This window comes from Neoarius graeffei, chromosome 13 (assembly GCF_027579695.1).
Source record: "Neoarius graeffei isolate fNeoGra1 chromosome 13, fNeoGra1.pri, whole genome shotgun sequence".
Lineage (NCBI taxonomy): Eukaryota > Metazoa > Chordata > Actinopteri > Siluriformes > Ariidae > Neoarius > Neoarius graeffei.
Window position 1 is genome coordinate 70,828,431 of NC_083581.1, and position 12,835 is coordinate 70,841,265.

Below are 12,835 nucleotides of genomic sequence, written 5' to 3' on the forward strand. Positions count from 1 at the left end.
CGCACATTAGGCCTTGTACAGTTATTTGAGCAAAACAAAAATGGACCAAACCATGATGTGAACTGACCACAGAGTGGGTCTGGGAGGCAGGAACCCGCTGCGGCGTCCACTTCCTGATGGGAGTTTGGCTGACACCTGTATTACAGGAGGATACCTCAAATTATAGCCATTTGTGTTGATCATCAATGTCAGGCTTCAAACTACCAAATGAAACATTTTTATATGCTCTTTCTTGGATCAAATATTAATCAGCAAACAGGCTGAACATCAGCAGAAATGTGACTAAAACAGTGCGTGCACTTCCAGACAGAAGAAAAACCCTGACCGGTGTGTGCTTCCTCTTCAGCTCGAGCTTTCTTCACTGGTACTCTCTGAGCCTAGAGCAGACAAGGTGACTCGTTTTAAATCGATAGAATTAATTCAGAAATGCTGCTCCACTGATAACATTAACAACAGCCTTAAATCATGGACTCACTGTGTAAATAGAGGTGTCTCTTCTTGAGGGGCAGACAGACACTCTAGGGGTCATTACACCAAAACTGCCCACTTTAACACCCTCATTTTGCAGGATACTATGAAGTGCTGATGGGTCAGGGGAGAACGACACAGCGCCTGCTAAAATAGACATATCAGTATATGCCGATGTCATCTTTAAATAAACATTCAGAACTAGACCATTTTGATTATAGAGGCTTTGCACTGTCACGTGACCCCCATAGCAACGGTAACTACGCCGCCATGACAGGAGGCAGCTTGTAGTGCTTCATTCAGACGATTTAGTTGTTATTGTTCAGTATGGGAAGGTTTTGCTGCGTTTCTGGATGTGCAAATCGTTTTGAATGAAACAAAGACTTCAGATTTTTTAATATAACAAAAGTAATTAGGCAGCACGGTGGTGTAGTGGTTAGCGCTGTCGCCTCACAGCAAAAAGGTCCAGGTTCGAGCCCCGTGGCCGGCGAGGGCCTTTCTGTGCAGAGTTTGCATGTTCTCCCCGTGTCCGCGTGGGTTTCCTCCGGGTGCTCCGGTTTCCCCCACAGTCCAAAGACATGCAGGTTAGGTTAACTGGTGACTCTAAATTGACCGTAGGTGTGAATGTGAGTGTGAATGGTTGTCTGTGTCTATGTGTCAGCCCTGTGATGACCTGGCGACTTGTCCAGGGTGTACCCCGCCTTTCACCCGTAGTCAGCTGGGATAGGCTCCAGCTTGCCTGCGACCCTGTAGAACAGGATAAAGCGGCTAGAGATAATGAGATGAGATGAGACAAAAGTAATTCATCATCATCATCATCAAGGGGAAAAACTAGAGAGATTTCAAAACATAGAAGTGAAAAAATGCCTCGCAAACATTTGGCAGGACTCCGTGTCAAACAGAGCGGTCAAAAACCCGATGGTATGCTCACTTCATTTCCACGAAGGTAAGAATTAAAAAAAATAATAATAATAATTTCAGAACTGCAGCGAGGTGCTCATTCTTATACACAGAACTGAACATGAGTGGCTCGGCAGAGCCCAACCTTCGCCGAGACTTAAAAAGTACATTTACGTTTGTGGATCCTTCAGTGCGCGTTGTGCGTGGGATCCAGTCATTATGGGAAACACCCGATACTGATTTGAATGCAATCAGCACGCACAGATAAGGACACTGTTTTCACAGAGTCTTTGTGAAGTCTTCTGTCAGGTATGCAACAGTAGACGGGTCTACATGCAGGAAGAGTGTTTATCAGGCATGAGATTTACAGAAACAAAATACAAACAAAACTGAAAGCAGAGCCATAAACACGGTTAGAAACAAATGTGGCCGTGATCATGAGAATACTTCACAAAGCCTCTGTGTCCTTACATGTGTGTGCTGACTGCACTCAAATCATCATCAGGTGTTTCCCATAATGACTGGGTCTGAGCGTGCAAAGGCGTGACAGTCAAGTGTTCATCTGCTGTGCAACCACAACTTTTATCTCGGCTATTTATCGCCATGCATCATCATCAAAATGCCTCATTTTCATTGATAATCCATTGCAAAGCATCACGAGCTGTAGTGTGACCGTAGTTTTACACTCATGTTCCCTTCACAGTATAAGAATGAGCACCTCGCTGCACTTTGTATGTTTACAAGCCATTTTTGTCTTCTACCTTTAGAAATCTGTCTAGTTTTTTTACGCTCTGATGATGAATTACTTTTGGTAAATGAAAAAAAATTTGATGTCTTTGTTTCGTTCAGAACGATTTGAAAATGCTGCAAAACCTTCCCATACAACTAACTCGTCTGAATAAAGCCCTACAAGCATGCCTCCTATCATAGCAGCATAGTTACTGTTGCTACCGGGTCACGTGACGGTGCAAAGCCTCTATACGGTAATCTTTGCCATTCCTTCTCTTTCAGATAAAACGGTCATATCTTTTTCATTTACGATGTGAAGAGAATGTTCAACAGGAATACTGTAGAAAGAACAGAACTTGCTCTCAGAGCAAAAACATACCAGCTGTCGAGGCTTCCGATGGAGCTTTCTTCACAGGTACTCTCCGAGGCTAATGGACACAAAATACACCATGTGAAACTTTCTGTAGAAACCTCACAAAATAAAAACACATGAAAGGACCATGCCATCTTTTTTCATCTGTCTTTAATGTGGGATTATGACATGATTTCCTGCAGTGAGAAAAAAAACTCTTCACTTAAACTCACTTATAACAGAAGTTGCTAAATTCCATCCAGACGCGTTTGTGAAATACACTGCCCGGCCAAAAAATAAAAAATGATTTTTTTTTTCACCATTTGGATTTAAATGAGCAAATACTGAAGAGCCTTTGACTGGATAGTTACTGCAGTGATTAATGTGTTTCAGCTGGCAACAGTTCTTTTAACCCTAACTGATGCAGTGAGTAGCTTCTCATTTTTTAAACAAACATGTCCAAAGATGTATCCCATGCTCATGGAATAGATGTTACTGTGCTTCAGAAGGTCAGATTATTAGCCTGGATTAAGCAAAGAAAACAACTGAGGAGACTTCTAAAATGACTGGAATTGGGTTAAGAACTGTCCAACGCTTTATTAAAGGAACAGTCCACCGTACTTCCATAATGAAATATGCTCTTATCTGAATTGAGACGAGCTGCTCCGTACCTGTCCGAGCTTTGCGCGACCTCCCAGTCAGTCAGACGCAGTCAGACGCGCTGTCACTCCTGTTAGCAATGTAGCTAGGCTCAGTATGGCCAATGGTATTTTTTGGGGCTGTAGTTAGATGTGACCAAACTCTTCCGTGTTTTTCCTGTTTACATAGGTTTATATGACCAGTGATATGAAACAAGTTCAGTTACACAAATTGAAACGTAGCGATTTTCTATGCTATGGAAAGTCCGCACTATAATGACAGGCGTACTAACACCTTCTGCGCGCTTCGACAGCGCATTGATATCTGAGCTCCGTATCAATGCGCTGCCGAAGCGCGCAGAAGGTGTTAGTACGCCTGTCATTATAGTGCAGACTTTCCATAGCATAGAAAATCGCTACGTTTCAATTTGTGTAACTGAACTTGTTTCATATCACTGGTCATATAAACCTATGTAAACAGGAAAAACGCGGAAGAGTTTGGTCACATCTAACTACAGCCCCAAAAAATACCATTGGCCATGCTGAGCCTAGCTACATTGCTAACGGGAGTGACAGCGCGTCTGACTGCGTCTGACTGACTGGGAGGTCGCGCAAAGCTCGGATAGGTACGGAGCAGCTCGTCTCAATTCAGATAAGAGCATATTTCATTATGGAAGTACGGTGGACTGTTCCTTTAAAGCCTGGAAGGATAGTGGTGAATCATCATCTTCATGGAAAAAAATGTGGCTGGAAAAAGATCCTGACTGACCATGATCAGAGATCACTGAAATGCTTAGTGAAGTCGAATCATTTAAAATAAATAAATAAATAAATAAATAAATAAAAATATCGACAGTAGAACTCACTGCTGTTTAACAGAGAAAGTAAGAGCATTTCCACACTCACAATGTGATGAGAACGCACAGGATTGGGACTAAACAGCTGTGTGTCCATAAGAAAACCACTCATTAATGAGACTAATCAGGAGGAAATTTTGAACCGGTTCGCCATTTTGACAACGTGCGTTAAGTCAGCAGGAAAACACAAGGAGTGACATCATTGGAGTGAAATATTGGGAATTGTTATACATACAGGACACTTTTTAAAAACGTGTTCTCTTCCCTTCTAGCCGGTTTCATTCATTTGGTTTGATAGCATGCAATATTGTTAGCATATCGCTTATCCTACGTGTATTACGTCACTCTACCCAATGAAGAATGAGCGTTGAATATCGTTACGATACTTCACATTGGCAAGATGACATGATGTCGCATGTCAGAGCTGATACGAATATCCAGTGAGAAAGTTGTCTGCTGTGCATGGGCAGAACCATTTCTTTGTTCGTCGGGAAAGAGAAAGACGCGTTGAACACCTGAAAGGCTTCCAAAACTTCATTAGATATTCTTCATGCATATTTACAAGAGAAAAAGATACCAACGGACATTGAAAAACTGGAAAAGAGACATATCAGAGACGTAAAAGTTCCACGCTAGCGAGCGATTGTGACAATTTGTAAACCAACATGGCCGCCAGGTTTGCTTCGTTAAATACGGAAGATTGAGAGAATTTTGAAAGAGAAAGACGTGTTGTTGAATATCTGAAAGGCGACCAAAACTTCATTAGATATTCTTCGCGCATATTTACAAGAGAAAAATATATCAACGGACATTGAAAAACTGGAAAAGACAGCAATAGCTGACATATTGTCAAAGTTCTACTTGGAGGTGATGAAAAGTGATGGAGACTTGAATAACATTGGATCAGAATCAGCAATGGATATTGGTAAGTAACTCCCCTGTTCTTAACTTTTTGTAAAATCTATAATTGTTTCATCAAATGTGTATGTATAATAATAATGGCTTTTTTCATGGTGTATTAGATATATTCCATTCACCGAGCTCATCTTCAATTGGTTCAATATCATGCTAGCTGAATAGAATATATTTGATATACCACTCAACACCAACCGATATTATTTAAATATGTCACTCAGATCCGCGATGTATTTTATATCATTTTATACTTATATCAAAGTAACCAAAGTTATAAAAACAATTCATCGATTTCCTCATAAGTGACGTACATACATGTTATTTACCAGCTGGGAGGTCCGTATCGTGAAATACCGTGACCGAGGTCTTGAAAGTACTGAGCGAGGCCCTCTGGGCTGAGGTCAGTATTCAAGGCCGAGGTCATGGTATTTCACCATACGGACCGACCTTAAGCTGGTAAATAATATATTTATTTTTTTCTTTACCAAATTCTAACAGAAAACGAGAGCGCCCGAAAGGGAAAACCGAGCCAAGCCGCCATTTTGAATCCTCATTCACGGCTGTAATGCAAACTGCTTCCTCCTCGGTATACAAGTGCACTTCCACGGCAGGAAAAAAAAACAAAACTACATTTTGCCGCCTATGTAGTCCCTTATTTATACAAAATTGAGCCATTCAGGATTCAGCCATGTTTTTGCTCGGCGTTAACAACAGTTAGAGGTTTTTAGCTTTCTCCTGAAATGTTTTCTTTTATTTCTTCTTCCTCAGGGTAGTAAAACTCGCTTTCGCTGTGAAGACTGTTGTTATCGCTATCCATGATGTAAAATTAATGCTATTCTCCTGAGAAATGCTGGCAAACATTTATAAGATTTTTGATAATCTTATAAATAAATCTTATAAAAAAAGATAAATGTTGACAAAACATGCTACTATGTTGTTTGTTGTTGTGAATGAGCGAGTCGCCAGAGGTCCATAACCGGGGTCCGTATCGTCGGATACGGACCCGCTCGCCAGCCAATCAGAGCGCAGGATTTGATGGAAACCCGACCGCGAAAAAAATAGATTTATGTCTCGGTTTTGGTTCTCCATGTCCCGGATGTAGTTCGTATGAAAAATACAAGTACAATACAAATACAATACATTTTCTCAGTAAAACACTCATCCATATAACATGATATTTTCTTGACTAAAACCTTTCCTCGTGTCCATTTAAGATTCAGCTTAGCAGGGTTTCCATTTCATATTTTAGGCACAGTGACATGAAAACCACTGTTTACAGAAATTCCATATAGGCTCGATAAGGCTGAAAATGCTGCAGTATTCCTTTCCAGGAATAACTGGAGCGTGATTTTTTTTTTTTAGTGGACTCACAGAGTAAATGGAGGTTGCTCTGCCTGAGGGGCAGGCTCTGGGTGTCAGTCCAGCTCCCTGTCTCACCCCCTCATTAAGGAGAATACTGCGGAGGGCTGATGGGTCAGGAGAGAACGTTACAGTGCCTCCTAGAGAAGACAAATCAGTAGAGCTTCAAAACAAACATTTTACATGGACTAAAATACAAGTCTGACAAGACAGTATTAATAAGCATTAATCCAAAAGGGAATGATGGGTAATGGCAATTTTACAAGATGGTATTTTTTTGTATTTGTACTTTAAAAATGGGGAAACTGCATGTGCTTGCAGAATCCCTCACCAAACAGCGAACCCTGCAAATGATTACATATGAACCTAAGTGTTTAAAGTGGAAATCCATACTTTTAAACGTTCACAATAGTTCATTCTCTGCATAGAGAACGCTAAAGAACTCTTAACCCGCTGCAATAACAGATTTAAAGAGTCCTTAATGATCAAATGAGAACCAGTGACTGGAATGTCCATCAGGAACAGCGGCTCTTGCAAGTACATGATTGAAATCCATCTCATTATGTCCACATTTAGTAATATCCACACTGTGAGACTGAACTCTATAAATTACACCAGCCACTTTAATAGGAACCTGTTCTTGATTTTAACCGTGTCCGAAATTGCTCACTCGTTCACTACTCCCTACAAAGGGAATTACTATATAGAGGACTATATAGTGAGCTCATTGGTAAAATGAAAAAACGCTTTCGGACACAACTCCGTCACGCTGGTATTTACGTCATAACTGTCACACAATTAAAACGTGTGGGATCAGGCGGCTGCTGGGTTTTCAAAATAATAAACACATGCATGTTTTTGTGATAAATCCGTATTATACTGAGCGCATTTCCCAGATTAATCAATACAAAGTACCTGCATCTTTCAGTTCTTTTAAATCAAGGCTGAATACTTTCTTTCTTCTTTGCCGCTGCTTTTTATTAAATCAAATTTGAGACTTTTAATTGGATTTCTTTCAGCGCGACTGCAGTGCATGATGGGATATATTGGTTTGGTTAGTGACCATTGGTTGTACACTACTTTTCGTGATGCATTGTGGGATACTTTGAGTGCACTATATAGGGTGTAAATAATCCTCACTAAGGTTTCGGACAGCACTACAAAATGGCGTCCTCACTATATAGTGCCCTGAGTAGGGAGTGATTTCAGACACAGGATAAGATCCCTGTTCTTGGCTGCAGGACTGAAACCCAATGTGTTCTTCTGCTGTTGCATGCTGAGACGCTTTTCTGCTCACCACAGTTGTAAAGACTGATTATACGAGTTGCTATATCCTTCCTGGCAGCTCGAACTGCTCAATCTGGCCATTTTCCTCTGACCTCTCTTATCAACAAGGCGTTTGTTTCCACCCACAGAACTGTCACTCAACTCAATGTTTTTTTGTTTTTTTTTTTCCGCACCATTCTGTGTATAGGGTAGACACATTCGAGGCGGAATGAGCCGGAATGCAGTCGGAATGAAAATTCTTCGTATATTCTGGGATATTCGAAGTGCATTCTAAAAATTCTGATTGCATTCTGAGTGCATTCCAAACATTCGGGCCCATTCTTGTGGTCGGCCCGAATGTTTTGCTCATGCTCAAAACATTTGAGGTACATTCGTAGAGGAGAAATATCGAATGGCATTCGAAGTGTATTCTAACTGCATTCTAAATATTCTTATGGCATTCCAACAGCATTCGAAACATTCTCAGAGCCTAGTCTAGGAATCTGAAAATAGGGGACAGATCCCTCACTAGTTGCAGAAACAGGGGACAGAAAATATTAACATGGGTAAAACTATCCCTCATTTGTTCCAGTTAGTGGGGACAGAAAAATAAGTAATACATTGGTAGATGTTTTCAAGAGTACATCTATAAACAGAACAGTTTTATTAATACAACTAAATACATGTAACAAACATTCATATCAGATGTTAATCTATATAATATCATAATCATGGCACTATACATATCCTTTAATACAGTGATATGAAAACCATATCGGCAAACACTTATCCACAGTTTATAGTATTGCACAAACATTATGATCAGATCTGAACTTAAAGTGTAAAGATTTTAGATCAAAAACTATATGAAGAATTATATACTGCAAAACCTTACAAATATAACTAGTTTTCTGTTATATGACGAGGTTACTGTTTTACTATAAATCATGTGACTAGCCTATTTTTACCAATTTGACCACCAGTAGTATAATGTTGCATTTCAAATATGACTAGGTTAATATTGCATATCAAATATGACTAGGTTAATATTACATCATTTGATATAGTTAAGTCTAAAATCCATGTAGTCTTGCCACTATAAATTAATAATAAGATGAAAAATCTGACTTTCTGAATAAAATAAAATCACTATCAAATATTTCAAAATGCTATCATATTTGTTTTGTTCAGACCACCTTTCATGAAAGTGAAAAACATTAAACAATCTACCTGTTTAAACTAGATTTTGACATAAATGACTGGAGATAATCTCAAAATTCAGACTTCCTAAAAAGTCTCTATCATTTACAATCTTATAGTACCTACAATTACACAAGAACAGATTAAATATCTCATCTCATCTCATTATCTCTAGCCGCTTTATCCTTCTACAGGGTCGCAGGCAAGCTGGAGCCTATCCCAGCTGACTACGGGCGAAAGGCGGGGTACACCCTGGACAAGTCGCCAGGTCATCACAGGGCTGACACATAGACACAGACAACCATTCACACTCACATTCACACCTACGGTCAATTTAGAGTCACCAGTTAACCTAACCTGCATGTCTTTGGACTGTGGGGGAAACCGGAGCACCCGGAGGAAACCCACGCGGACACGGGGAGAACATGCAAACTCCGCACAGAAAGGCCCTCGCCGGCCACGGGGCTCGAACCCGGACCTTCTTGCTGTGAAGCGACAGCGCTAACCACTACACCACCGTGCCGCCCCAGATTAAATATATTTCATAATATTTTTAAATAAAACTTACATAATACCAAACATTATCAAACTAATTGTATATTGGCATTAGGAAAATAATATCAAATTCAAACTTCAAAAACCATTATCAATCAGAATCAAATGACTTAGTATGTCTTCACACGGTCATATAATTACTCTAAGATCATATCTGTACACAAACTTATATATCAACTAAGCACCTTGACTATTTGAATATGATTAATAACATAATACTAAACTGAATTAAACAAATTACTCCCAAACAAAAAAAAACAACAAACAAAAAAACAACAACTAGCATTCATGTAGAACTTATCTTTAAACTAGTTTTTGACAAAGATGACTAGAGATAATCCCAAAATTCAGACTTCCTAAACAGTATCATGATAATCTCTTATTATTTACAGTAATGTTACAGTACCTACCATTATACAAGAACAGATTAAATCTATTTCATAATATCTTTTATCGGGTTGTGTAATGTCGGCTGGATTAGCATCTGTCACTTCTGTGTCTTTGTTTTGTTTCCTTTTTTCTTTTTTCGTCCAAAGGTCTTTCAACGTGACCACGCGTTTTGTTATGTTTGGATGAGACAGAACGATATGCCATGTGCTTTTGGGTATTTTTAAAACACTTCACACGATTGGTTGAGATACACTGTCTTCCGGTTCAGTGACCAATGATATAATAGTTCATAAAACTGTTTTACCCGCTAAATAAACCATTCGGAATACTTCGGTCCTTTCCGATATTTTCCGATTGGCAGTGATGGGAATAACGGCGTTAGAAACAAACGGCGTTACTAACGGCGTTACTTTTTTTTAGTAACGAGTAATCTAACTAATTACTTTTAACATCGTTATAACGCCGTTCCCGTTACTTACAATAAAATGCTATGCGTTACTTTATTAAAGCTGTTCTCATCTGGCACGCTGCTCGTTCAGCCTTTCTTTACTCTGCTTTAGCGTGGGGCGGGGAGACGCGAGACAACGGCACAGTAAGCCAATCAGAGTAGATTTGGACAACATACGTAGGTAGGCCACGCCTACTGCACACTCTTTCAATCAGAAGACACAGCGATGGCGAGCGGTCAGCCTAACACTGCGCTTTCAAATTGGAAATACAGCCATTGCTTTTCATTACTTGAAATAAAAGGCAAAAATGTGTACGTGCAATGCACATTATGTCAAGGAACAAAGCGTTTGTCCTCGTCAGTGGCCAGTAATTAGTAACAATTTTAATAACTACAAAAATATATTAAATTTGATAGATGTCTTCTCACATTGTCCCACAAAAATATTAATATAGTGTAGATAATGTTACTGATTGGTTCTGTTAAGTGTCCATTTCAGTCATTAAACACATTTAACATTCACTTTTATAATGATTACACTAATTAAATGTAATTTGATTTTTTTTTGGGGGGGGGGGGGGGGAGGGGGTGACAAAATGTAACGGAATCATTACTTTCCCTGGTAATTAGTTACTTTAATGACAAAGTAACTCCGTTACTAATTCAGTTACTTTTTGGGAAAAGTAACTAGTAACTATAACTAATTACTTTTTGAAAGTAACGTGCCCAACACTGCCGATTAGTGTGTAAACAACGCTATATTTACCGCAGTGCTTGCTAGCTGGTGCTGACAAATTGATACGCACAAGATTCAGTAAAACGCGACTACACGCTCTCTACTTATAAATGCGCGACAAAATGAATAGATACGCGATACCACTCTCGTGCCCAAAAAGTGGATGTGCGACAGACCGATAAAAAATGCGTATTATCGCGTATTACGCGCCCTAGATTAGGCTCTGATTTCTGACCATGTTTGAGGGAAAAATCAAAATGGCAAGCCACTTCAAATCCTGCCAGAATGTCCCGAATGTGCCTCGAATGAGCCGGAATGCCGTCGGAATAAAAATTCTTCGTATATTCCGGGATATTCGAAGTACATTCTAAGCGTGTTAGCACCGGTGCAGCCCCACTTGCGGTCACACGGCAGTTTCTGCGACCGTGTTATAGTAGCAAAAACTTTATTACTATCATTTCCTTTGATAGTAATAAAGTTTTGATATTTCCTTTTATTACTATCATTTCCGATAGTAATAATGCGGAAATGAAATATGCGCATGCGTGAAAATGTACTTCTTTTTCCCGGTTGTCATGGCATCACCAAGCGCCGGGAAAACAACATGGATGAAGACACCAGTGTTGCCAGATATTGCTGACGTTTTCCAGCCCAAAATATGTTCAAATCCGTCAAAATGCACTTAAAACTGCCAAATCTGGCAACACTGGAAGACACGCAGTTCTGTTGTTGTTGATATTCGCCATTTTGGAAGCGCAAAATACCAGGATGCAAATTATGCAATGCCCGTATGTAATCAACTCTCCTCACGCGTAGCGAGTCTACCCCGTAGCGTTCAGACGTCCCATTTTATATCGGTGCTGCCCCGCAAACTAGCAGGGGTGTTCACACGGCAACTTTTACTCCGGTGTAGCACCGGGGCTGCCCCGGTAGAGCGTTCACACGGTACAAAGTTATACCGGTGTAGCCCCTGAAAGCTGCTTAAACCGGTGCAAATCTAACCCTGCTCGGGAGGTGGTTTAAGAAATTTACTCCGGAGTAAATGCTAGTTTGCGGGGCAGCACCGATATAAAATGGGACGTCTGAACGCTACAGGGGTAGACTCGCTACGCGTGAGGAGAGTTGATTACATACGGGCATTGCATAATTTGCATCCTGGTATTTTGCGCTTCCAAAATGGCGAATATCAACAACAACAGAACTGCGTGTCTTCCAGTGTTGCCAGATTGTCAGTTTTAAGTGCATTTGGTGGATTTGAACATATTTTGGGCTGGAAAAAGTCAGCAATATCTGGCAACACTGGTGTCTTCATCCACGTTGTTTTCCCGGCGCTTGATGATGCCATGACAACCGGGAAAAGGAAGTACATTTTCACGCATGCGCATATTTCATTTCCGCATTATTACTATCGGAAATAATAGTAATAATGATAGGAAATGATAATAATAAAAGGAAATGATATCAAAACTTTATTACTATCAAAGGAAATTATAGTAATAAAGTTTTTGCTACTATTGCACGGTCGCAGAAACTGCCGTGTGACCGCAAGTGGGGCTGTGCATTTACTCCGGAGTAAATTTCTTAAACCTCCTCCCGAGCAGGGTTAGATTTGCACCGGTTTAAGCAGCTTTCAGGGGCGACACCGGTATAACTTTGTACCGTGTGAACGCTCTACCGGGGCAGCCCCGGTGCTACACCGGAGTAAAAGTTGCCGTGTGAACACCCCTATAATATTCGGTGGCTATTCCGGGAGCGTTCTGACTGCATTTGAGGTGAATTCGTACAGCATTCGAGGCACCTTCCGACCAGACTTCGGGTGGTATTTGGGCAGCAATCGAACCGCACTCGTACGGCATTCGAAGTGCATTCTTAATATTCTTACTGCATTCTAACAACATTCTAGGTATTCCTACTGTGTTCCAACTACATTTGAACTGCATTCAAAAGCTAATACACCCGGAATGTACAAGAATCATTCGAGGCGGGTTTGAAGCGCATTCTAAGTATTCGAACGGCATTCTT

At 40.3% G+C, this 12,835-nt stretch overlaps 1 protein-coding gene across 2 annotated transcripts in view; it reads right to left on the reverse strand.

Annotated features, from left to right (window-relative positions):
• troap (trophinin associated protein) overlaps window positions 1-12,835 on the reverse strand; it is a 53,959-nt gene that overhangs the window by 10,434 nt on the left and 30,690 nt on the right. Inside the window, exons 9-13 of one of the 2 annotated variants that reach the window (XM_060938451.1) lie at window positions 6,231-6,358; window positions 2,477-2,525; window positions 476-612; window positions 326-377; window positions 68-135 (exon numbers count right to left, since the gene is read on the reverse strand). In XM_060938451.1, the coding sequence (XP_060794434.1) occupies window positions 68-135; window positions 326-377; window positions 476-612; window positions 2,477-2,525; window positions 6,231-6,358 (434 nt within the window). Of the gene's footprint in view, window positions 1-67; window positions 136-325; window positions 378-475; window positions 616-2,476; window positions 2,526-6,230; window positions 6,359-12,835 lie in introns of both variants that reach the window. The other variant, XM_060938450.1, reaches the window with a different exon arrangement.